We start from the raw sequence: 26,513 nt of genomic DNA on the forward strand, positions 1-26,513 counted from the left end.
ATCCACCTGCCAATGCAGGGGACACGGGTTCGAGCCCGGGTCCTGCAAGATCCCACATGACGTGGAGCAACTAAGCCCGTGCGCCACAAATAGTGAGCCTGCGCTCTAGAGCCCGTGAGCCACAACGACTGAAGCCCGCGTGCCCTAGAGCCTGTGCTCCGCAACAAGAGAAGCCACCGCAATGAGAAGCCCACGCACCTCAACGAAGAGTAGACCCCGCTCCCACAACTACAGAAAGCCTGCGCGCAGCAACGAAGACCCAACTCAGTCAAAAATAAACTAAATAATTTTTTTAAAAAAGCATTAAAAAAATGTGTGAAGAATGAAAAATACTGAAAAGAGTAATACATGATCAGGATTTTCTAAGGCTGGACTAAATTTAGTTGGGTACATGGATTTCAATAGGAATGGGCTAGAACAAGACTGGATTTGGTTTCTCCCTCCAAAGTATTCTTTTTTTTTTTTTTTACATCTTTATTGGAATATAATTGCTTTACAATGGTGTGTTAGTTTCTGCTTTATAACAAAGTGAATCAGTTATACATATACATGTTCCCATATCTCTTCCCTCTTGTGCCTCCCTCCCTCCCACCCTCCCTATTCCACCCCTCTAGGTGGTCACAAAGCACCCAGCTGATCTTCCTGTGCTATGTGGCTGCTTCCCACTAGCTAGCTATTTTACGTTTGTTAGTGTATATATGTCCATGCCACTCTCTCACTTTGTCACAGCTTACCCTTCCCCCGCCCCATATCCTCAAGTCCATTCTCTAGTAGGTCTGTGTCTTTTTTTTTTTTTTTTGCGGTACGCGGGCCTCTCACTGTTGTGGCCTCTCCCGTTACACAGCACAGGCTCCGGACACGCAAGCTCAGCGGCCATGGCTCACGGGTCCAGCCGCTCCGCGGCATGTGGGATCTTCCCGGACCGGGGCACGAACCCGTGTCCCCTGCATCGGCAAGCAGACTCTCAACCACTGCGCCACCAGGGAAGACCAGGTCTGTGTCTTTATTCCCATCTTACCCCTAGGTTCTTCATGACTTTTTTTTCTTTCTTAAATTCCATATATATGTGTTAGCATACAGTATTTGTTTTTCTCTTTCTGACTTACTTCACTCTGTATGACAGACTCTAGGTCCATCCACCTACCTCACTACAAATAACTCAATTTCGTTTCTTTTTATGGCTGAGTAATATTCCATTGTATATATGTGCCACATCTTCTTTATCCATTCATCCGATGATGGATACTTAGGTTGCTTCCATCTCCTGGCTATTGTAAATAGCACTGCAATGAACATTTTGGTACATGACTCTTTTTGAATTATGGTTTTCTCAGGGTATATGCCCAAATCAAAACTACAATGAGATATCATCTCACACCGGTCAGAATGGCCATCATCAAAAAATCTAGAAACAAATGCTGGAGAGGGTGTGGAGAAAAGGGAACACTCTTGCACTGCTGGTGGGAATGTAAATTGATACAGCCACTATGGAGAACAGTATGGAGGTTCCTTAACGTGCCTTCGTAAGTCTTTTGTCATTATAGACACTTACGGTTTCAATCTAATGCCTTTGCAAAAAATGCTTCCCCTTCAAGAAGATTTATAGAAAGGACTTTTGGATATATACAAGTTTCTGACTTTCAGACCATAATGCTGAACTGGGTAAGAAACTGAAGAATTCTAATGAAAAACCTGATGGCCTCATAAAGCTGTTAACCAAAAAAGGATTAGTTATATAGGATGGAGTGAACTGGTGAATATGGTTATTTTTATGGTTTCTATCTGAAAAAATTACCGGTTTAAATCTGTGTTTTCCAGGTATAAGGAGACCTTCCCCTCAAACTCATTATAACTTACAGGAATTTGGTAAATTATACTTTTTTGTAAGCAGAATTGAAACATTTATCTTATCTATCTGCTCCCTCCAGAGTTTGGAAACTCTTAGGTTCCCTGCAGCTTTATCAGATAAATTAGGAAGGCTACCCCACTAGTGGTTACAGAAATCCCAAGGTATTTTGGAGACCTTGAAAAGGGAGAAATTCACCTACATCGGTTAGGCAAAAATCTGTGATAAGCCCTTGGTGTGACTTTCCTAGCCCTGAGAGGTCCTTTAAAAGTCCAGTCTGAGACTCCTTATAAAAGTTGATTCAGCAAGGGCTTCCCTGGTGGCGCAGTGGTTGAGAGTCTGCCTGCCGATGCAGGGGACACGGGTTCGTGCCCCGTTCTGGGAAGATCCCACATGCTGCGGAGCGGCTGGGCCCGTGAGCCGTGGCCGCTGAGCCTGCGCGTCCGGAGCCTGTGCTCCGCAACGGGAGAGGCCACAACAGTGAGAGGCCCACATGCCACACACACACACACACAAAAAAAGTTTCAGCAAGTAAAAAGTCTATATGATCAATTACAGTTATATAAATCATCAAACCAAGTTTACTGAGACCACACTTATTTTGCAAACCATTTAGTTTTAATTTGGTTACATTTAGTAGAAAAGAGGGTAATTTTAGAGAGAAAAAGATTTTGCAATGAATGTTAAATCCCAGTTTTGTTAATGGAGATCTGTAATTACTAAGACTCATCTCCCACATAGTTCTTTACTGTTATATTAATGTAAAGTTTAATCGAATCATTATTATTATTTTTAGAACAACAGACATTATCTCACAGTTTCTGTAGAAACAGACATAGGAAAACAGGTGCAACTTAGCTGGGAGTGTCAAAGCCTCAGGCTCCGGCTCTCAGGCAGGCTGCCATCAAAATATTGGCAGGGGCTACAGTCATCTCAAAGCTCAACTGGGGGCTTCCCTGATGGCACAGCGGTTGGGAGTCTGCCTGCCGATGCAGGGGACACGGGTTCGTGCCCCGGTCCGGGAAGATCCCACATGCCGTGGAGCGGCTGGGCCCGTGAGCCATGGCCGCTGAGCCTGCGCTCTGCAACGGGAGAGGCCACAACAGTGAGAGGCCCGCGTGCCACAAAAAAAAAAAAAAAAAAAGTTTCAGCAAGTAAAAAGTCTATATGATCAATTACAGTTATATAAATCATCAAACCAAGTTTACTGAGACCACACTTATTTTGCAAACCATTTAGCTTTAATTTGGTTACATTTAGTAAAAAAGAGGGTAATTTTAGAGTGAAAAAGATTTTGCAATGAATGTTAAATCCCAGTTTTGTTAATAGAGATCTGTAATTACTAAGACTCATCTCCCACGTAGTTCTTTGCTGTTATGTTATATTAATGTAAAGTTTAATCGAATCATTACCATTATTATTATTTTTTAGAACAGACATTATCTCAGTTTCTGTAGAAACACATGCCGCGAAGCGGCTGGGCCCGTGAGCCATGGCCGCTGAGCCTGTGCGTCCGGAGCCTGTGCTCCACAACGGGAGAGGCCACAACAGTGAGAGGCCAGCGTACAGCCAAGAAAACCAAAAAAACAAAAAAAAAAATCAACTGGGGGAGAGTCCCCTTCCAAGATTGCTCATGTTGCTGTCAGGTCTTCTTTCTTTGTCACATAGGCCTCTCCACTGGCTCTCTGAATGTCCTCATGACATGGCAGCACTCTACTCATGATAAGGAGTTGGGAGATTGTTGGGGAAGGTCCACTCATTGGGCAGAAGTCAGGTTACAGAGAATAATTCACCAATCACTGTCCAGCAGCGGGGTGTGAATGTGCAGGTGTTTCACGGCCACCTGAACGCGCCAGTCTGCGTGGCGGGCAGAAGACACTGTGCTGGACGCGCCGCGGCTCAGGTACCGCAAGTCGGCGAGCTTGTGGTGCGGGATGGTGGGCAGGGCACTGCAGATGGCCTCCTCGTTCATGGTAGCGGGTGGCGCGGGCACTCAGGCAGCCGGTCGATTCCCTGTGAGCCGGGTCGGCAGGCCCTACAGCCTGCCGGACATTAGGTCACGAGGGCATCCATTCTCCGCGCAGCCCACACCAAGCCGCTGCTTATCCGGAGCCAGAGCGGAGTTTAATTGAATTATTAAAGGATACTCTAAGTTTGTTTCTGAATCTTATCTCCGTAATTTCTTTGGATGAAGATCAGATGCCCCATGACCTGCAACCAGGGGATTATGCATACTGGAAAAGACAAAATTTAAAGGACTATCTCCAACCTGGAGAGGACGACCCTTTTCAGGTACTCTTAACTAGCTTATGCACAGCAAAACTGAAGGGAATTGACTTTTGGATTAATTTCCACTCACAAAGGGCCCCTGCACTGGAGTGGCCTATAGAGAGGATGGCTGACCTTGAAAATCACCTCGAAACAATGCTCAAACAAAGGAGAAACTACACTCACACCAGGGCGAGAAGACGACGACATCAGAAGTAGACAGCTTGCCCGAGATCCTGGACCTGGCTCATTTCCCCTTCCCTTGAAGCTCTCTTACCTCCCTTCAAAGCGGGAGACGGGGTGCTGCTGAAGTATGAAAAAGAGCAATGACCTGAGCAGCAGCAGCAGCCTGAAGAAAAAAATGAAAGGGATCTTATCTTAGCACGTTCTTCTTACTACTCAAGCCTCTCTAAAATTAGATAGAGTAAAACCGTGGGTACATCATACCAGAGTAAGAAGATTATCAGCTATTGACCAGCCAAGCCTGCCTACAGCCAGCACAGACTCCTGAGAAACAGACATCTCACCCTTTGGGAAACTTTAAGTATTTGTTCCGACAAGTGGAATGAAAGTTGTTTTCTTATCCTTTCTCATACCTTCTACCTATAGACTCATATGCTGATTATTTCGATAATTCTAACTGCTAGACATGTGGTCAGCTTCCTATTTCTGGGTCTTCAGGATTGCCTTGATAGGTTTTCCCCATACAGGGAATGGTTTGGAAACAACTGGCTACAATAAGTCTCTCTGAAGTGCCGGTTCCAGACTGGGCTTCAGACTTACTCCCCTGAATTCCCAAGGAAATGAGATCTGTTCTGTCTACTAACGTTCTAGTTGTCACTCCTCTTACTTCTAACTGGGTCTGCTACACCAAAATGGCAAAACAAAGGTTTGAGTTCTTAATCACACAAGACTCTGATCCAGGACTTGGAACTCAAATATTTCTAATTTGTTATCTGTTCCCCAAAATTTAGGCAGGAATACGCCCCAGCTCAGCAAGAAGTAGTTAAAGCTGCTGTCGCCCCGTTCCCTAAAAGATTTGGGGAAAGATACAGCTGAAGTGGGGATGAAAACCGAGTCCCCCTAAAGCTGAGTTCCTCTGCCGAGTTTACGATTAACATCTCTATCCAAAACGATTGTTCCCTTTTCTTGTCCAACACCTGTTCTCCTCAAGATTGAGGAATATCAAAGAAAAGGAAGGGACCGATGCTGAGTAGGGCCCTCTGGGGCTCCCGGGCCGGGAGGCCTTTTTGTCCCCCATTTCTTGTAAGCAAGACTCCAGCCTCCATGACCTTCCCTGAGTTCCAAAGGGCAGATCTGAACAGTTGCTAATCAAGGGAGGAGCAGCCACAAAACCACCTGAGGCAAGATTAAAGTGACCAGAGAAGCTCAGGAGATTAGGAGACCCTGAACACACCCTAATCTTGTCAGCAACCCCACCCTTTTGAAACTCTGCAGAAGAAGGAAGAATGCAAGACTGTTACTGCCTTGATCTTATCACATACCTCTGACCACTACCCCTGACTATACAACTTCTCCCTATTCCCCAGTGAAGGGGGGCACAGTTCTTGAGGCGCTAGCCTACTGTGTTCCCCTTTGCCTGGCAAAGAAATAAAGCCACTCTTTCTTTCTCCTCCATCACTCTGTCTCCATATTTCTGTTTGGCACTGGTGCACAGAGAGCTAAAATTTTGGCAACAACAGCTGATACAGAGGATAGCATAAATTTGGGAATGCTGCTGAATCAGTTTCCCAAACTTCTCAGATAAGAATCACTTGGAGGGAATTCCCTGGCAGTCCAATGGTTAGGATTCTGTGCTTTCACTGCCAAGGGCACGGGTTCAATCCCTGTTCGGGGAACTAATATCCCACAAGCTGCGTGGCGTGGCCAAAAAATCACTTGGGCCATCTGTAAAATATACACACCACCAGTCTTCCCCAGACATTCTGACTCAAGAAGGTTGAACTGGGGCCTGGGAATCAGTACCAGTACACCAGTGGCTTATCTTCAACGTCAGGGGGAAACAAGATTATTATATTTAGGCAAATATTTGCACCGTAATACCAAAGACCCTGGAATTGCCAAAGGAGATTAAACTACCAATAGGAAAAAAATGTGTCTATTTTTACACTGATATGGAACTGGTGTTTTGGAAACACAATCCTGACGTTACCTTCTCAGGCTCCACCCCACTCCCACTGAAAAATTTCCCACTGCTTTTAGAATATAGACAAAACTCCTTACCATGGTCCACAATGCCCAGAGTCATGGTTTCCTTCCTACTGCTTCTCTATATCCAGTACCCATCTTTCTGGTCTTAATTTAAAGACGGCCCTTCTCTAGGCTAAGGCTAATCTCTTCTACCCTTGGTGCTCCTGAGGAAGTTTCCTCATTTGTAAAATGGGAATAATATTGATCTCATAGATGGTTCAGGATTAAATGAGGTCAGGTAAGAAGAGCTCTCTGCACAGAGGGGCTGGCACAGTGAATGATAGCTATTATTTAATCAAATCAAGCTCTGTTTCTACTTCACATTCAATTCAGTTCTTAAACCCACTTGCCATCTGGTTTCTGCATCCACCATTCCAAAGAAACTATTTTCATTAGGCTCACCAACTGCCAAGTCCAAATGACATATTTCAGTCCTTATCTGACTGACCTTTCTGCAAATACTGGACATTGCTGACCATTCCATCCTCTGAAATTCTCCTTTGGCATCTCAAAAAACTGTATCCTGGTTTCCTCATACTTCTCTGGCCAGTCTTTTAAAGTACCTTTTGTGGTTCCTTCATTGCTTACTTTTTCAAATTAAGAAAAATGTTTTATCACAGTAATACATGCATATTTATACGCCAATGAGAGCTACTCAGCAAGGTCTTCCTTGACCATTAAGTTAGAACCCTCACCCCATACCCTCTCACATCACTTTGTTTTGTCTTCGGAGTACTTCTCTCACTCTGATTCACTTGTCTCCCCGCCCCCACTAGATCCTAAACTCTGAAGGAAGGGGGTATGTTTTATTCACTGCTGTATTCAGAGCACGAAGAATAATGCCTGGCACCCACCAGGCTCAATCAGCATTTGACTAACTGACTGAAATATCCCCCACATTTAATCAATCCACTTGTAGATTCTACCTCCTCAATTCTCTCAAATCTTTGCCCACTGTTCTTGCTTCACAACTGACTCACATCTTGCTTAAATGACTGCCACAACCATCTCCAGTCCTATTCTATAGTCCATATCCCAAATTGCAGCTAAAGTGATCCAAATCCTTCAATAGATTCCTACTGCCTTTAGGATTATGTCTAGATTCTTTAGCAAAGCATATAGAGCTCTCCATGATCTGGACCCTGGCTAATTCTAGTTTCAGCTTTTGCCAGCCCCTTCCATATGCACCATGCTCTAACCATCCCTAACTATTTATAGTCACATGCAAACTGCTTTACCTTTTCTGCTTCTACACCATGACAGCTGTGTTGCTGAGGACCTTTGGGGAAAAATCACACAATAAAGTAAATCGGTACCATTTAAAATAAACAGCCTTTAACTTCATTTGTTCATTGAACACCTATAACAATCCTTTTATGGATCCCATGTCAGCTCCAGCTCCCATTTCCCTCATGACCATTAAAAAAAAAATACCAAGAAACACTTCAACATTAATAGAAGGGTTTACAGTGAAGAGAATGCGCCCCTCCCCAACCCTACCTCACTCCTAGAAGTGTTAACAGTTTGAAGCGCAACATGCGGAATCTTCTCTGTGAATATGCAAATATGGATTTACATTCCTTTTGTCTCCTAAACAAGTGAAATTAAATGTCACCTACTATTCTAAGACTTATTTCTTCAAGAATATCTTTCCATATTAGCACATGTAGATTTTCCTCATTCTTTTTCAACAGTTGCATATTTTTTGACTGGACGTACCGTAATTCAACCTCTCTGCTACTAATGGACATTTAGCAGGTTTTCGATTTTTCATTCTCTCTCTCAGCAGTTCAACACTTTTATTCGAGCTCCCATCCCATTTTCACTTTTCTCACAAGGATGATTTTACTTATTCCACAGAGGAAACTGAAGCTATGAAGTGTGAATTCCTCCAACTTTCTATCTCCCTCATCTATAGGCTGATCTGTAACTCCAACTCCTTCCTTCCTTTGTCTGGGGCGGGCGGGGGGGGGGGGGGGGATCTCTTCTCCTATAGGAGGAAATGCTATCTATGCTAACATTCCTTCCTGTTTTCACAGAGGTCTTTCCAACAATTATCTTCTCTTGCTTTTTTCCAACCCCTCCTTCTCTATTCCTTTCTCCCTTAAACCTACGTAAGCGTAAGCGTACTTATTTATCTTCCTTTTTTTAAAATTTTGGCTGCGCTTCGCAGGCGCCGCATGCAGGATCTTAATTCCCTGACCAGGAATCAAACCTGCGGCCCCTGCAGTGGAAGTGCAGAGTCTTAACCACTGGACAGGCAGGGAAGTCCCTATTTTTCTTCCATCTTAAGACTCTCCCCCTCTTTTATTCCTCACAGCCTAGCTTCTTGAAGGGGTAGTCTATGATCTTTTTATTCCTCACAGCCTAGCTTCTTGAAGGGGTAGTCTATGATCTCTCTTGTCACTTCCTCATCTTCCATCTGTCCCTCAACCTCCTGCTGGCTGGCTTCTAATCTCACTCTCTTGCTAGCTAAGGTCACCAGGGACCTCCTAGTTGCCAAACTCCAAAGCTCTCAGGCTTTATATTACTTTACTTCTCTGTGGTATAGATGCTAAGTCTTTTTCTTTTTTCCTTTAAACCTCCTTCCTTGGTTTAAGAAATATCATTCTTCAAGTTTCCCTTCTATTTCTGACCACCCCTAAAAATTGGTCTATACCAGCATTCTGCCCTCCATACTGTTCTGACTCTACACAGGCTTCCTGTGTGATCTCACCTACTCCCAAGTTTGCACAAATCCTAAGCTTTCTACCTATCATAGTTTAAACACACATGCTTCCCAACCGAACTTAGCTATTTCTCCTACCTTCCACCCTCAATCTGTTCAGTGAATGGCCATCACCATTTACCCAATCACCTAAGTCAGAAACCTAGATTACACTTTTTTTTTTTTTTTTACTTTCCATTATCCAATCAGTCACCAAGAGGTACCTCTCATTTCACGCCTACTGCCAATGCCTCAGCCAGTTTTAAGTCTCCATCATCTCTCATCTGGCATCAGCCCTCCCCAGCCCATCCATTTTCCACACTGTGCCAGTGATCTAAGATGAGCATTTGAACCTGAGCCTTGTAAATAATCACTACACTACATATGTCTCCTATATTCCATCCATCCAGAACTAGTTGTTGTTCCATGAACAGACCATGTACTTTCATGCCCCTAAGCATTCTGTTCCCTCTGCCTAGAATACTTCCCCCGCACTGACCCCGGCAAACTCCTCCCTACTCTTCATGATCTATCTGAAGGGTTCCCCTCTTCGAAGGCTTCTTATCCTTACTTCATAAGCAGAGTTGGTAACTCCTTATCACCATGAAACTTTGTAAATATTTATTGCAATGATCATTTCTTATTAAACTTATTTATATTTATGTGTCTACCACTCATTCTAGACCTTAAGTGCCCTGCCATCAGAAACTGTATCTTAACGTCTGTATCAGCATCTAGCAGACTACTTGATAAAAATAGGTGGCTCGATAAATGCTGAATGAATGAATACCATGTACCCATCCAATCAAGCTAAACCAAAATTCTGGAAGCCACCTTTCATTCTTCCTTCTCCACTCCCAAATGCCAATTGGTCATCAAGTCCTGTTGATTCTATCCCTTAAACAGCTCTCAAATTCATCCCCCTCCTCCCCATCTTAATGCCACAGCCCTGGTTCAGGCTCCACTACCCCATACTTGAACTAGATTTGCCCCTCTCCAAACCACTCTCCGCACTAGTGCTGGAATTTTTTAAATTTTTTTATTCCAAAAATCATACATTCTTGTAAAAAATTCAAATACAGAAATAAAAGCACAATACCCCACCCAGCATACACACAAGCATATAGCCCCCTCCCCTCCAATCCCCCTCCCCTCCAATCCCACTCCCCAGAGGTTATCACTGCAAACAGTTTTGTGTATATCCTTTCAGATCTTTTCCTTTGCATATACACATGTATATAAGCACATATAAATACACACACATGGGTTTTGTCATTTACAAAAACGGTATCACACTTGTTACATGATTGTTCAATTTTTCCTCATTTAATATACAGAAAATTTCTAAAACACAAATCTGATTATATCACTCCACTAGAGCACCTCATTTCTCATAATATGAATTCATATGCATTAGCATCAAAATCAAAGCTCTTGACGATATGCTTCCTATCCATCTTTCAGTCTCATCTCTAGCCATTCCAGCATTTGAGGGACTGGAACATAAACCACCTTAAATCCTTTCTGGAACAAGGCTGGTACAAACAAACAAACAAACAAACTAGGAACACACTCTGCCATTTCTGGAGTTCGTCCTTTTCACTTCATGTTACACTCTGCCTGCACTTTTCCATCTGGCAAGCTCCTACTAATTAATTCTTCAACAATCAGCTTAAAAATTACCTCTAGGAAGACTTCCCTGACTTTTTCAGACATGATCACTCTTCTATTTTCCCCTATACTTTATATCTAGCTTCTTAATTGCACTTATCTCACAGTACTGTAATGATTTATTAACGTCTTGAATTCCACTCCCCCTCCCCCAACTTGATGGTGATATTGTTGAGTGAAAGGAATGCGTCTTATTTAATTTTGCATCCCAAGGTTTTGATGGAATGCTTACCATGGAGCAGACGCTCAGTAATGAATCTGTTGAGGATTTTATGATTCTAGGAACATTTACTGAGTACCTACTCTGCACAGAACCATATCCTAAGCATGAAAAGAAACAGAAGACACAGTCTTCGCCCTAAGGAACTTACCATTTCCCTACCATTTCCCCTGGGGGGGAGGGACAGAACGCACTTACATGGCAACATATCATTTCTGACATATAGGCTGTTTCAAACATTTATAGTTATTTGCCTCCAATCCATTTAGGAACAAGGCATTGTATAATCAAATAAATAATAAAATAATGGGCAGTTCAGTTTGTCCAAGAGGTTTATGTTTTTAGTGTGGCATAGAGTCCACCAGAATCCAATTCTCTGTCCCAGCAGAGGGGCTGTCCCCTGTTCCAGCCTGCAAATTAGAAAACTGAGATGATACCATGCTTGGAAATTTTCTAATACATCAAGAGGACATAAAGTTATTAGTTATTTCATGATTTCTCTTCTTTCCCCAGGAAAGAATGATACTAAGAGCAATAAATGGAGTTAAAGGGGGCACTGGAGAAGATTACTCTTTGTTAGTGGTAGGGGGAAGGGGGTTGCTTGGTTTTAAATCAAAGGGTGGCACTGCCCCCAGGAAGATCAGAAGAGATGATTTTTTATCAGTTACTTACTTACTAATTTTTTTTTTTTTTTTTTTGTGGTACGCGGGCCTCTGACTGTTGTGGTCTCTCCCGTTGCGGAGCACAGGCTCCGGACGCGCAGGCTCAGCGGCCATGGCTCACGGGCCCAGCCGCTCTGCGGCATGTGGGATCTTCCCGGACCAGGGCATGAACCCACGTCCCCTGCATTGGCAGGCGGACTCTCAACCAGGGAAGCCCTTACTTACTAATTTTTAAAGGCTACGGTACTAGTTAATCTGGTGATTTCAAGATCAGACACTGTACAAATATAAACAAATGGGGGAAAGGTGAACCACCACCACCTAGGCTGGAGAACAGGGAAGGCTGACCAAGGAGGCCCAAAGGAAGCCTCATTCATCAGAGTCCAAGTCACTGTCCCCAGCAATGGAGTGGAAATCCTCACTGTCCTCCTCGTCCTCTGACAGGTGGACCTGGCTTAGTACGCTCGGCCCAGAGCGCTGCTCTTCCTCCTCCTCATCTTCTTCCTCCTCTGATACCTCATACCCACCGATGCTGCTGAAGCTTGTGTCTTGGGTGTTCGACTTGGGATCAGGCTCCTCATAGCTCCCATAACTGAGAAGAGAAACATGTCATCTCTCAAGCTCGGACACCATCCTCTAGCTGACCAGTCCCGTTCTTGGTGCCACCAAGGGATCAGCCCATCTCACCTCCCCTGGACACTAAAATGATGGTTCTGGACTGTTCTACAGGTCTCTGAGAGAAAAATGATCCTATTCAAAAACATCAACTTGCCAACTTCATATACGCAAGAATCTGAATGAAAGAAACTCCCCTACACCTGAACAACACACTGCCAGCTTACATGACCATAAATGCTCTGAGAGCCTCATAGTTTCGTCTGCCACTTACAGCTTCACTCATCTACATATCCAATTAGTCAACAGTCCTGAAGATTCTACCTTTTCAATATATCTTGTCTCTATCCCCTCCTTTCCAGCCCTATTCTGCCTGCCTTGGCTTAGTCCTTTGTGATCCCTGGCCGCCTGCACCACTGAAATCAGTCTTCATGCCTCCAGTCTTGCTCTCCCCCAATTAATTCTTCACATTTCTGCCAGAGTGCTGTTTATTTTTGTTTGTTTGTTTATTCTTAATTTTACTTAAAAAAAAACCACAAGTAATGCACGTTCACTGATTAAAAAAAAATTAGAATATACACCAGAAAAAAAGAAAAAGAAAAAAAAACATCAATAACTCTACCACCCAGAGATAATCTTTTGGTATATGACCTTCCAAATTTTTTTCTATGCACTTCACTTTGATGCTTAAACATTTTCTTTTTCTTTACAAAATTGGAATACTCTACATACTCTTCAGGAATCTGCTTTTTCACTAATGTCTATAATGAACATCTTCCATGTCAATAAACATACATCTATACCATCATTTTAATAGCTGCATGGTATTCCACTGTATGGCTGTAACAGGATTTATTTCAGTCTCTCACTAGAACATTTAAGCTGTCTTCAATTTTCCCACTATTAGAAACAATGCTGTGATAAACATCCTTGTACAAACATCTTGATGAAGGTATTTTATTGTTCCCATGGAATAACTTCCTAGATATGGAATGTGGGGGCCAAAGGGGATGCACGCTTTTTAAGTTTCTGATTTATAATGATAAATTGCTGTATCCCTCTCACCTACCCCTTTCAATTTACATTATCAACCAGTCATTTCAGAATGTCTTTTTCCTCATGCCTTTTCCAACACTGGGCATTATCATTCATTTTAATCTTTGCCCATCTTATAGGTAAAAAAATTGCATTTCATTGTTTTATTGCATTTCTTTCTTAGGGAAGCTAATTTTTCATATATTTATTGGCCATTTGCATTTCTTTTGTAAACTGTTAATTCATGGCTTTTGCCCATCTTTCTTTTGGGGCACAGAGCAACTTTTCCAAAATACAGATCTGATCATACTACGCTCATTCAATGTCTGCCCCAAATTTTCAGACCCTTCATGATTTGGTCCTTACCTACTTCTTTAAACTGTCTCTATTACAAGGATCATGATCAAAACCTCCAGCCACACTGAGCTACTTGCATTCTCTAGAAGTGTTTCATGTCTCTGTGTCGTCATACATGCTGTTCTTAGTCTCTGGAATGTCCTTCACTTTCCTTTTCATTTAGCTTATTCCTATTCTGATTCAGCTCAGCTTCTCTAACCAGCTCCCCTACTCCACTCCTACCCAAGTCCCAGAAAAATCCTGTCGCTGCCTATCAGAGCACTTTTCTTGTTACACTGTGATCATCATCTGTTTGCCTGTTTTAGATTTCCCACTAGACTGAACTCCTTGAAGCAAGAACATCCTTGCTTTTGTACTTGTAAATATTTGCTAGATGAATAGACTCTTAACTGCTTGCTGGATACCTGTGGCTTAGATGTATCATATGTACCTTAAATCCAACATGTCCACAGACAAATTCATTTTTTGCCTCCTTTCCCACTCCATCTAATACCTGTTTTTCCTCTTTCTTCTCTCAGTGACATTCCCATTCATTATATATCTAATCTCCTTACCTCCTAAATCCAATTGATCTACCCTCTGAACAGTTCTTGAATATGTCCCTTCCCTTTCTTCCACTCCTAACAGATTCTAGCTGAATTCCTTATCACTGCCCTAGAGTTATTTAACACACAAATTTGATGTTACTTTCTTTTTCTTAAAGTGATGATTCCCATTAACCACAATCCAAGTGTCTTAGCATACCAGTTAAGGTCCTCTACAGTATAATCCCTTGCTACTTCTAGAGTCACAACGCCCAGCAACCTCCCTTCTGTCTGGAATTTACTTTGCTATATTTCTGCACCTTTGAACATACTGTTCCATCTCTAAGGATCTCCTCACCTGCTGCCACTTATCTACTTAGTAGACTCCTATTCATCCTGTAAGGCCCAGTTCAAATGTTCCCTCATCTGTGACACTTTCCCTGATTACTCCAAGCAGAGCGAGATACTCCCTCCTCAGTGGTGACTTGGCACTTTGTACTTAACCTATGCTATGTAGCTCTTATCACACTGTATTTGTAATAATTTCGTTGTATCAGTCTCTTCCACTAGACTGTGAGCTCCTCAAGGGCAGGATATGTCTTGCTCCTCTGTGTATCCCCAAGGGCCTAGCACAGTGCCTGGCCCTAGTAGGTGCTCAGGAAATGTTTGATGGATGAAAGTAATCTGATGCTGGGCCCTCTGACATCATAGCTGGGCACTGATGCCACAGCCCTGTAGTGTGTTGCTACCAATTACCTGATGTTGCTATCCTCCAAACCATGAGAAGCCTCCCCACCGTCTCCCTCATAGGACATCATGCTTTCTTCATTTTCCATGCCCATCCTTGTGTTCTCCTGAAGCATGCGGGGCTGTTTGGGTCTTATCCCACCAGATCCCACATCAGAGTCACTTCCACTTTCACTCAGCTGGATAGCTGTGAAAAGAGACAGATCTTGAGAAAAGTTTGACAAAGAATTAACATCATTGGCTTAGTCTTCCAGAACTAGTTAATCCCATGCATCTACAGAGGCATCTTGCCTGGACTCCTCACCTCAGAGGACTGCCTAGGGTCAACATTGACAAGATCTGTAGTTTGGAAAGAGAATTAAAAAATCATTTCCTTTTTCCATTTCAGTGCTATCTATCTGTTCTTCCCCTCCCATCATCTCCTCCTATACTCATCCCCTGCCATTGCCATTAGTCCACAAAAAAATCCCAAAGCAGGATCTTTTTTCTTCATTTTCCTTCCCTATTGCCACATATAACACTTCTATCTCGTTTTTATCAAGTATTTAAATCAAAACCGCTGCTTTGGCATTGCCTTTTTGACTGTCATCTTTTGTACCTCCTGTGTTGTATTTTTTCACCTCTTCTAAGACTAATGAATTTGATCAGCCTATGAGTGAGTGCTCAGTACCCTGAGGTCTACTAACGGGACTTCAATAAAAGAGCAATTTCTGGTAACAGCATATGTGGCCCAGAGCTTCCTCCTAAGTCCTGAGGGTGCCATGGTGAGCTACGTACCAGAGAAAGGGTTATCTCCTTCTTCATCACTCCCGGCATCTTCCTCATCATCTTCTCCTTCAGACATAAGCAAATCCTCATACAGGACACTGGCTTGAGGCTGTTGCACAGTTCCCTCCTCTTCATCTGCAAGATCACCATCTGCATCTTCACCTTCCTAAATGAGACCAGTTGAGGATCAAAGTCCCATTAATCGACCAAGTAAAAGACCAGAAGCCACCACCAGCCGCACCCCCCTTGCTGCCTTACAAGAAGTTACATAATTTTGGTGGATAGATTTGTTTAGCTGGTTCTTAAAGTCAGATTGGGCCTCACTATGGAGACCTTCTGATAGCGCCTGGGGATTTGGCCTGTCCTGTACTACTGGGGCTCCTACCATATAAGGGTATAATGTAACCATAAGCTTTCTGTAAGCATACTCACTGGGGCTGGAGTCTTAGGTTTCCCATCCTCCTCATCATCATACCCTTCAATATCTACATCAGAGTCTTCCTCGCCCAGCCTACCTCGGCCCTGGCGCATCTGAGTAAGGAACACAAATAGCACATCATTGAGGGACGTGCCAGTAGGAGGAGTTAACCAAGGGCTCTCACTCAGGACCGATGCTCCTCCCTGATATCCCAGCCAACCCCACAGCTAGTGGGGGCTGTTTACATGTGCATTTTCCCCCATTCATTTTTTGGAAATCACAGGTAGGGTTAAAAGAAAAAAAAACAAAGAACAGGAAGGCCTTGGTCTACTATTACTGTATCATCACAAGGAGACTCCTCCTTTCTAAACCAAGCTTTCCCTAGCTTGTGTTGGACTCTTTGGGACAGAAAAACCCTCCTGGATTTTGCACTCTCCAGTGGAACCCTGACTGAGATCAGCTGATAAGATTTCTGGATTCAGATCAGGAGTATCTGCTGATACCTCAAGAAAAGGCCAACTTAAAAAACTTAATTTTAAAAATAACTTTAATTTAGGTAACTCATATACAGTAAAGTAGCAGGGCAATTATTTTGAACTCTGTCTCTGAATGCAGTTGGTCTTTCTAATCACCTGTCAGGCTGCTGTGATGCCTCACACATTTTTCACACTTGTACCTTCCCTTAAGTTCTGCTGTGCCTGACTCTGCCCATGGTGACAGATAGAAGACAATGCCAGTCATGCGACCTGCCACCGTCCCACCTTGAAATCACATTTCCAGGCCTTCATTCCCAGGGCCAAGGTGTCCAATCATCATCCTTGACACATGTCCACACATCACCACCATCACTCCCCCATCCCCTACCCCCAAGCATACTACCAATCTCACAAAGAGAAAAAGAATATCCTACCTGTGTCACCTGCTTTTCTGGAGTGGCAGTGGGAATATCCAGGACAGACATATTGCTCTCATCTTGAAATACAGAGGCATCTCGAGACATACTGAGGGATGTGTTGGTATCATACAAGTCAGGAGGCTGTGGCACAAATCATACAACTTAGCTTCTATTTAGTAAAGGGAGCAAGAAATACAGAGAACTCCCCTTTAGAGCATTCACTGCAGAAAAAGGTCATGCAGAACAATCCATTTAAAGAGAAAACATAGTTTTGACATAGTTTTATGGACAGGTTTTTGGGAATCTCACAAATGTTGCTCATTCTAGCAGAGAGGCATCTGATGCATATGATCAGAAGCCTGAAGCAGAAAAGCATCAAAGCTATGGGACAATTCTATGTCCTAACAGCCTTTATGGTCAATAACCTCATTTCTTCTAAGCCTTGTCTTATTGTTTTTAGGCCCAGGGCTTCATACCAGTGCCATTTAGATTGTTTGGTTTAGAGACATCTAATAGAAAATGGGATAAAGAAATTTCAGTTCCAACCAGAGCATGGAATGGGGTAAGAGCTTATGAGCTCACCAGAGGATGCTACGAGGCAAAATGGCATGGTGAAAAACCATGGACTTTGGAGTAAACTGCCCTGGGTTTGAGTCCTGGCTCTACCATTTGCTAGCTGAGTAACTTTAACAAATTACTTAATTTCTCTAAGCCTTGATTTCCTCAACTGTGAAACACGGATGATAATGTCTACCTCACAAGGCTGTTTGGGAGAATTAAGAGATGTGTATATGCTCCTTACCCAATGCTTGGTAGTCAACAAATTATAGCTTCCTTCCTTCTTCCCTCTCCTGAAGAGAACAGGGGTTTAACAAACTGTCTATTCAGTGAAAGGAGGGCAGGAGGGACAAAGAACAGGCTGGAAAAGTAGGAAAGCATTCTCTAAAAAGCTGGCTGAGGGTAGAAATATTATGTGGCTATTAAAAATGTTTTCAAAGACTATTTAATGAAATAAAATGCTCATGATATAATGTGAAGCGAAAACAAGACAAGATCATAATGACCAATTTCACTTTAAAAATGTGTCTATAGGGCTTCGCTGGTGGCACAGTGGTTGAGAGTCCGCCTGCCGATGCAGGGGACACAGGTTCGTGCCCCGGTCTGGGAAGATCCCACATGCCGCGGAGCAGCTGGGCCCGTGAGCCATGGCCGCTGAGCCTGCACGTCCGGAGCCTGTGCTCCACAACAGGAGAGGCCACAACAGTGAGAGGACCACATACCGCAAAACAAAAAAAAAAAAAAAAAAAAGTGTCTATAAACGCACACGTACACGCATTACAGATTTGAAACACGCCAAAATGTTCAGTGGTTGGTTCTTTCTGACTGGTGGACTTGATTTTAGGTAACTTATTTATTCTGTATATTTTCCAATGTGTCCCAATGAACATGTTACTTTTATCAACAAAAAACCCACATGCGTTACTTTGCTGTTGGTTTTGTTGTTGTTGTTTTTAAAGCAAACAAACAAGGCTGATTGGGAACAGGGTTTTGGAGAAAGAGAGGCAAAACAGAATTCAAAGCATTACACTGCAAATAAACTAGTTGTGGAACAAAAGAAGAGAAAATCAGGGAATGAAACGCTATGTGGGAAAATGTAAAGCAAGCAATTTTAGAGAAAGTGTTAAGCTGAATGTATGGTGCAATACAAGCTGGGTAGAAATAGTTGAGTGAAAATACATTATTGATTACCACCATTTAGAGCTGGAAGTAAAGTATGATTACTGTCATGTTTCTACACAACAAAATTGTATTATGACAGGTTAAACTTACACAAACACACTTTAATAGCATTTGGGTTTGAGAGTAGTTATGAGTAAGGACAATCACTCATGCGCATCTTCCTCAGGTTTAGAAATAATGCACTGGGCTTTCTAATTTAAAACGTGTATATATGAGTGAAGGCAATGATCAGAGAGTGAACTGGAATAATGAAGAGGCAATACCTACACCCTACTCCTCACAGGAGATCCTCTTAACTGCACAAAACAACAGCTACTGCTCCGGAGGAAGAACAGTTGCCAGGTTTTCCTCCACCATTTGAGATAGTGTGGGAGGGGAAGGGAAGAAAGGAAGATGGCTTCTGGGTCTAAGGGTCTGACTCACCAAAGGGCTAGCCTTAGGCTGTCATAGAGCAGAGCAAACACGCCACTCAGTAGTTAGACTCTCCTGGGGAATGACGGCTAAAACCCAGGCTTTAACTTACCACAAAGGGTCTTGTGGAAGCTGTGGGCCTATTAGCAAATAGGACCTTCCTGGGCAACAGCACTCACCCAAGCAAGCCCCCTTGACCCAATCTGCCCACACACTCCAAGAGCCTTTCCTTGTTCTGGGCCTGGAAGATGTATCTTAGGGCTCTTTATACTTGGCCCCTCAGTGGCCTAGGTTTTGGGGTGAAAGAGAGAGTAAAAGATAGATAAGGAGAGTGCATGAATGAGATATAGACAGCAATTATCCAACAGAGATCACACAGGTTGCATTATTAGTTCAGAGTGAAACCTGAGCAGAATGGAAAAACGTTTTCCAGTGGGAACTGGGAGAAATACGCATTAGAATATTTGGTTAAATTTGAAAGGGCCTCTGAGAACCCTGTAGGTGACTTTCATACAGATAAGAAAATAAACATTTCCTGAATGTCTACTATGTGCTGGGCAAATGACCTTGTTTAATGTTTACAACAATCTTGAAAAGTACATTTTAGAGAAACGGAAACTGGATTAAAGGGGTTAACTTAACTTCCCAAGTGCACAAAGCTAGACAGCAGCAGAGCTAAGACTCAAACCCAGGACTGTTTTATACCAACCTTCATGTACTTTCCACTTTACCATAGTGCCTCCAAGACAGTTATATTCTGGTAAGTCTTATTATTCAAATATACCAGCCCTCTAAGAGTATAGTATACATGAAAGAGACTCTTAGTATATTCAAGGGTCAGATCAGAAAGACTAAAAATTTCTTATTAATCTTGCTCTCTAGTCTTTCACATGAAAATTGAAGAACATTATAAAACATTACCTGTCTTCATTTATGGGGAGAGCGAGTCAATCCAGGAAAATGGGTGACATCTGAGCTACACTGAGATCTCAGAAGGAATGAGTAATCAGGCATCTATAAGGCACAGGAACAATGTGGCCCATGTCTATACTCTAGGGATGTCCTAGAACCCCAATGCATGAGGCAAGGGAGCCCCAGAGACTCAAGAGAATGCCTCTGGCCATGGTAGTCAGGAATCTGGTATTCCTAAATACTGCCTAAACAACTAAGACCCCACCCCATTCATTCATCCCATATCTGTCTCTTCTGGATTCAACAAGGCTACCAAGACCCACGGCCCTCACTCACCTTAGCCTTTGAGAAGACAAGAAAGCACACGAAAGGCATATGAAGAGGAAGGACAGAGAAGAAGGGTATCTCAGTAAATACATCTGTTAACATGCTCCCAAGTTCCCAAACCAAAAAGAAAACTGTAAGAGGAGGCTTCTAGTCCTCAGACTCACCTGAGGTGTGTAAGGCCCTGGGGTCATTGGGTCCAAGCTTTCTAATTCTGCTTCCTCCAAAGCTGCTTCTTTAGCTGTGCAAATATCCTTCTCAAGTTGAGTCAAATGCTCATCATACTGAGAAATAAAGAAAATTAGTGAATTCATTCAACATTTGTTTTAGACACTGGGGATACAAAAGTTGTAAAAAGAGCAAATGAAAATCCCTGTCTTCGAAGAGCTTCTATTCTAGTGGCAGGACACATATGGTAATTAAAGTAAATAATTACATAGTTTATTAAAAACATTTAGTGCTAGGTAAGAAAATAAAGCAGGGAAGGAACTAAGGGATGTGGGCTGAGGTTTGGGGTGGGATATTACATTTTAAAACAGGATAGGCAGAGAAGGCCTCCTCATCACTCTAGGGAACAAAGGGATTCCAGAAAGCTAGATCCTAAGGGGACCTCCTCTTTACCACTTACCTCAGTCAATGTCTGGTAACAGACGTTCACAATCTCCTGAGCAGTCTTGGTATACTGACTTTCAGGCCCTAAAAATGAAAAGAGAATGCCATTACCTTTGCAGACTTCAGTTCCAGAAATTTACATTCTGTCACCAGCGGCAGTGCCCCATTACCCTAGATCCAAAGAATCATGCTTCAGCTTTAACTTGCACTCTTGCTCTACTTTTGGAGGTAGAAAATTTCAAACACATACAAAAACAGAGACACTAATAAAATGAACTCCCATGTACCCATTACTCAGTGTCAATGATTATCAATACATGGTCAACCCTGTTTCATTTACACCAACTTTGACACTTCCCAAATTATTCTGAAGCAAATTGCAGCATTTCATTTCATCCATAAATTGTTCAGTATGTCTTTAAGGACTCTAAAAAAATAACTATGTATGATACTATAACGGTAGATACTTGTCACTATACATCTGTCAAAACCCACAGAATGTACAATAACCCAGAGTGAACCCTAATGTAAACTATGGACTTTGGGTGATAATGATGTGTCAATGTAGGTTCATTGATTGTAACAAATGTACCACCTTAGTGGGGGACGTTGATAACAGGGAAAGCTGAGCATGTGTAGGGGCACAGGGTATATGGGGACTCTGTACCTTCTGCTCAATTTTGCTCTAAACTGCTCTAAAAAATAAAGTCTATTTAAAAAAAAAACAAACAACTGTATTACACCTAAAATAGTAAACAATAATTCTTTAATATTATTAAACAGCCAGTCAACATTCAAATTTCCCCAACTGTTTTACAAATGTTCTTTTACATTTGATTTTTTGGAATCATAATCCAAATAAGGTCCACACACTGCATTTGACTGATGTAAGACACTTTAATCTATTAGGTGATTCTTAACCAAACTACACAGCTCCCCATACAGTTTTTGTCACAAGTTGCAAACTGGTGGCTTGCAGGTCAATCCAATTTTATTTGGCTCACAAAAAAACCAGTTCAGGTGGTGATCGTTTCATAACGTGCAGAAATGTCAAATCATTGTATTGTACACCTAGAACTAACATGCTGTTGTAGGTCAATTATACTTCAATTAAAAAAAATCACTTCAGTTTGGGAAAATGGATTGAGCTGTACACTCATAATATATACACTTTTCTGTATGTAAACTATACCTCAATAAAAAGTTTTAAAAAAATCTTAGTTGGCAACATTCAACAATCAAGAGATTTCATATAAAAACCCAAATGTCTGGCTTCTCTTAAAAAAGTAAAAGATGTGGCAACACAGTTATAACATTCTCATAATGCACCGATGGGCTGGATCTGAGTAGCAGCCGTCCCTTTTAGATAAGGCATGTGTTTCCCAGGTTACCTCGGTCCCTACCAGGTCTGCTTAATTCATTTACGCCTGGACCCTGAAGGCATCTGAGTTTTTACTCCCTGCCTTAATTGCTTTATAATATTCTTTAACATACTGTTCATTCACCTAATCATTCATAAAACATTTTTGAGTACCTTCTAGGTGCCAGGCACTAGACACAGAAAGGAGTAAGATATAGACCATATCCTCAAGAAGTTATGGTCTAGCACAGTGAGATAGACTATAAACAAATGGGGCAATACAATGCAGTGAAAAAATCTATACAGGGCTCAGTAGAGGCACAATGGAGGAAGTGGCCAATTCTGGGATGTAAGAAGGAAAGCAGAATTAGGAAAGGCTTCACAGAGGAGGTGACACTTGAATTAAATGTACTATTTATCAGGATGTAACGGATAAAAAATATACCACATGTGAAGTTCTCGTGCCATAACTACTCTGACTATTGCAAGCTTTTATACAAATAAATAAGTCTCCTTCAGTTAAAATCTCTCACAAGCATAGGTCATCTGTTCTTTTATTTATTTATTAATTTATGGCTGCGCTGGGTCTTCGTTGCTGCATGCGGGCTTTCTCTAGCTGCGGTGAGCGGGGGGCTGCTCTCTTCGTTGCGGTGCACAGTTTTCTCATTGCCGTGGCTTCTCTTGCTGCGGAGCACGAGCTCTAGGCGCGCGGGCTTCAGTAATTGTGGCACTCGGGCTCAGTAGTTGTGGCTTGTGGGCTCTAGAGCACAGGCTCAGTAGTTGTGGCTTGTGGGCTCTAGAGCACAGGCTCAGTAGTTGTGGCGCACAGGCTTAGTTGCTCCGCGGCATGTGGGATCTTCCTGGACCAGGGCACGAACCCGTGTCCCCTGCATTGGCAGGCGGATTCTTAACCACTGAGCCACCAGGGAAGTCCCAGGTCATCTATTCTTTATAAAAGATAAGTAAAGCTGTGTCCTCACACAAGCTGACTGTGCCAAACACAAACCAGAAAGAAAACGCAGTCAACCAAAAGATATTCAGGACATGTATAAAGACAGCCAGAGCTGGCTCACAGTCAAGAACAGTCTGAGTGATAAGAAGACCGAAGCTGAAGTTTCTGAGTTCTAATCTTCTAGGGCCACCAGTAGGTTGGTCCTCAAAGTACTGATGGACACAGACTGCAAAAGTTATCAGACAAGCTTTCATGTTGATAGAAATGCATGATGTTAGAGAAAACAGGCTGCATACAGGTTAGAGCCCTCCTTCACCAGGCCAGTACAACATCAGCTTATTGCAGTATCCTGGCTCTTATACCTACCTACCTGACTCATCCCTCAAACTCCAGCCTATAGAATAAGAATTCAGCTCTTCAGTTTTGAAACCTAAACATACACCAACGCTTTCAATATCTCAGTGCTCTCATAATACAAGGAAAAATTAGTTTATACATTTGCAAAGTTTTCTCTTACTTTAAACCATTTAAAAGATGTGACCTCGGGCTTCCCTGGTGGCGCAGTGGTTGGGAGTCCGCCTGCCAGTGCAGGGGACACAGGTTCGTGCCCCGGTCTGGGAAGATCCCACATGCCGCGGAGTGGCTGGGCCCGTGAGCCATGGCCGCTGAGCCTGCGCGTCCGGAGCCTGGGCTCCGCAACAGGAGAGGTCACAACAGTGAGATGCCCGTGTACCGTAAAAAAAAAAAAAAAAAAAAAAAAAAAAAAAAAAAGAAAAAGATGTGACCTCTTCGTCACCCATTTTCTTTGCAACACACAACTCTAAAGAAATACCCACGGGCTTCCCTGGTGGCGCAGTGGTTGGGAGTCCGCCTGCCAGTGCAGGGGACACAGGTTCGTGCCCCGGTCTGGGAAGATCCCACATGCCGCGGAGCAATGAAGCCCGTGCGCCTAGAGCCCGTGCTCCATAACAAGAGAAGCCACCGCAAAGAGAAGCCCACGCACCACAACAAACAGTAACCCCTGCTCGCTGCAACTAGAGAGAGCCTGTGTGCAGCAACGAAGACCCAATGCAGCCAAAGATAAATAAATTTGTATTAAGAAAACCCTAAAAAAGTAAAATAAATACCCACTAATAAAGCCCCCAGAATATAAAAAAATACACTTATATAGCTGACATACTTCTCTGTGTGTTTTGATTACTAGCTGCGTCTGTTCTCAGTTTTTGACAGTCCATGCTCTCAAGAGCTACAAGGGTTTCAGCTATTTAACTCTATTATAACTCTATTATTAACTCTATTATATGCAAAGTGGCACTGAAGTATAATATTTTGGATCAAAGATGGTGGTGGAGTTGGCAAACCACTGTTAACACCACCAAAAACAGATAAAATTACACAGATATTTTCTTAACCCTACCTATACCAGAAATTTGTTTGTTTGTTCATTTATTTATTTATTTATGGCTGCACTGGGTCTTCGTTGCTGCACACGGGTGGTGAGTGGGGGCTACTCTTTGTTGTGGTGCATGGGCTTCTCATTGCGGTGGCTTCTCCTTGCGGAGCACGGGCTCTAGGTGTGCAGGCTTCAGTAGTTGTGGCATGCGGGCTCAGTAGTTGTGGTGCATGGGCTTAGCTGCTCCATGGCAAGTGGGGTCTTCCTGGACCAGGGCTTGAACCCATGTCCCCTGCATTTGCAGGCGGATTCTCAACCACTGTGCCACCAGTTAAGTCCCTACACCAGAAATTCTTGAATGGAGTGGTAATGAGTGAGATCCATGAACCCCTGAAACTGTAAACAGAATTCTGTATATAATACATATTTTTCTGAGTAGAAGATCCATAGTTTTCCATCAGATTCTCAAAGGGGTCCATAACCATCTCCATAATGCTAAAAATATTGCTCTATATTCTGCAGCAATCAGGTGCTTACTAAAAGTAGGATGATCAGGGCTTCCCTGGTGGCGCAATGGTTGAGAATCCACCTGCCAACGCAGGGGACACGGGTTCAAGCCCTGGTCCAGGAAGACCCCACGTGCCGCAGAGCAGCTAAGCCCGTGCACCACAACCACTGAGCCTGTGCTCTAGAGCTTGCGAGCCACAACTACTGAGCCCACGTGCCACAACTACTGAAGCCTGCGTGCCTAGAACCTGTGCTCCGCAATGAGAAGCCACCACAATGAGAAGCCCGCACACCGCAATGAAGAGTAGCCCCCGCTCGCCGCAACTAGAGAAAGCCCGTGCACAGCAACGAAGACTCAACGCAGCCAAAAATAAATAAATAAACAAATAAAAGTAGGATGATCAGCTTTAAGTTTCACAGCTTAGGAAGGGAAGAGTCATCCAGTGAAAAGACATACACAGACAACAGGGCCTCTGCGGGAATAATAAAGGTACTGTGGCTATTGTGGGGAAAAAGAGGAGGCAGAAACTGAATTCCAATTTCCCGGTCCCTAAAGGATTACTATACAGAAAATCATAATTTATGAAGAGTAATTTCCAGGATGACATGAAAATGAATGTGAAAGATAAAACTGTCTATGAATTATCACTGTGCCCTACAGGAGAACAAGTGACCCATTTGCAAAAAGAAATGTTTTTCTGAATAATTTTGTTTTTCTTCTCTCTCCTTATTTAGTAAATCATGGCAAAGCAACTGCAAATATCAAAGAAATATATTTATATTTATACTTTGCCTCATTCATAAGGATTGGCAGTAGCCTACAGAATCACATGTAATTCAAATCAAATGTCCTTAAATAGTGATAATTCCAATGACAGCTTTGGAAAGTTGATATTCCACCAAAATCAAAGAAAATTACTTTTGTCATTTCTAAGTTAATTTTCCTCTTTAGTAATGTCAGGAGAAGAGAAGAAAGTTACAAGCTTTGTGGTTCTAGTTAGAGAGGGAAAACAAGTATTATTGCTATCTAAAAGGTTTCAGAGAAAAATACCAGTTGAGTTGGTGAGCAGTCCTGTGCAACCAAGAGAAGAGGGTTTGTGATCACTCCTAAGCTCCTATTTCCTTTGAGAACATTTCCACAAATACTAAAAATAACCTTCCTCCTAAGAAGATGAGCACTGTGCCAAAACAAGCATAAATTATTATCCTGACAGTGAACAGTGTGGGGGATATGCATGTGTTGCAATGTGAATCATTAAAATTAAAAAATAAAATCTCAGTAGCAGTAGAAAGCTTAAAAAAAATCAGTGCCAGATTTAAAAAGAAAAAAAGGAAAAATGTGCACAGCTAATTCCTAA

At 42.7% G+C, this 26,513-nt stretch overlaps 1 protein-coding gene across 21 annotated transcripts in view; it reads right to left on the reverse strand.

Moving 5' to 3' along the window:
- Positions 1-933: 933 nt before the first annotated feature.
- TAF1 (TATA-box binding protein associated factor 1) overlaps positions 934-26,513 on the reverse strand; it is a 100,656-nt gene continuing 75,076 nt past the window's right edge. For 2 of the 21 annotated variants that reach the window (XM_022561067.2, XM_089904398.1), the window contains exons 33-38: positions 20,960-21,027; positions 20,499-20,615; positions 16,960-17,085; positions 15,641-15,797; positions 14,873-15,050; positions 11,599-12,177 (exon numbers count right to left, since the gene is read on the reverse strand). In XM_022561067.2, the coding sequence (XP_022416775.2) occupies positions 11,955-12,177; positions 14,873-15,050; positions 15,641-15,797; positions 16,960-17,085; positions 20,499-20,615; positions 20,960-21,027 (869 nt within the window). In that variant the 3' untranslated portion in view covers positions 11,599-11,954. Of the gene's footprint in view, positions 4,081-4,300; positions 4,464-7,563; positions 7,605-7,825; positions 7,916-11,598; positions 12,178-14,872; positions 15,069-15,640; positions 15,798-16,063; positions 16,163-16,959; positions 17,086-20,498; positions 20,616-20,959; positions 21,028-23,772; positions 23,942-26,513 lie in introns of those variants that run through there. The other 19 variants (XM_089904399.1, XM_089904389.1, XM_089904383.1 and 16 more) reach the window with 19 other exon arrangements.

The sequence above is a fragment of the Delphinapterus leucas genome, chromosome X (genome assembly GCF_059928025.1).
Source record: "Delphinapterus leucas isolate spDelLeu-1000000601 "Yukka" chromosome X, BTC_Dleu_Yukka2, whole genome shotgun sequence".
NCBI classification, from domain to species: Eukaryota; Metazoa; Chordata; class Mammalia; order Artiodactyla; family Monodontidae; genus Delphinapterus; species Delphinapterus leucas.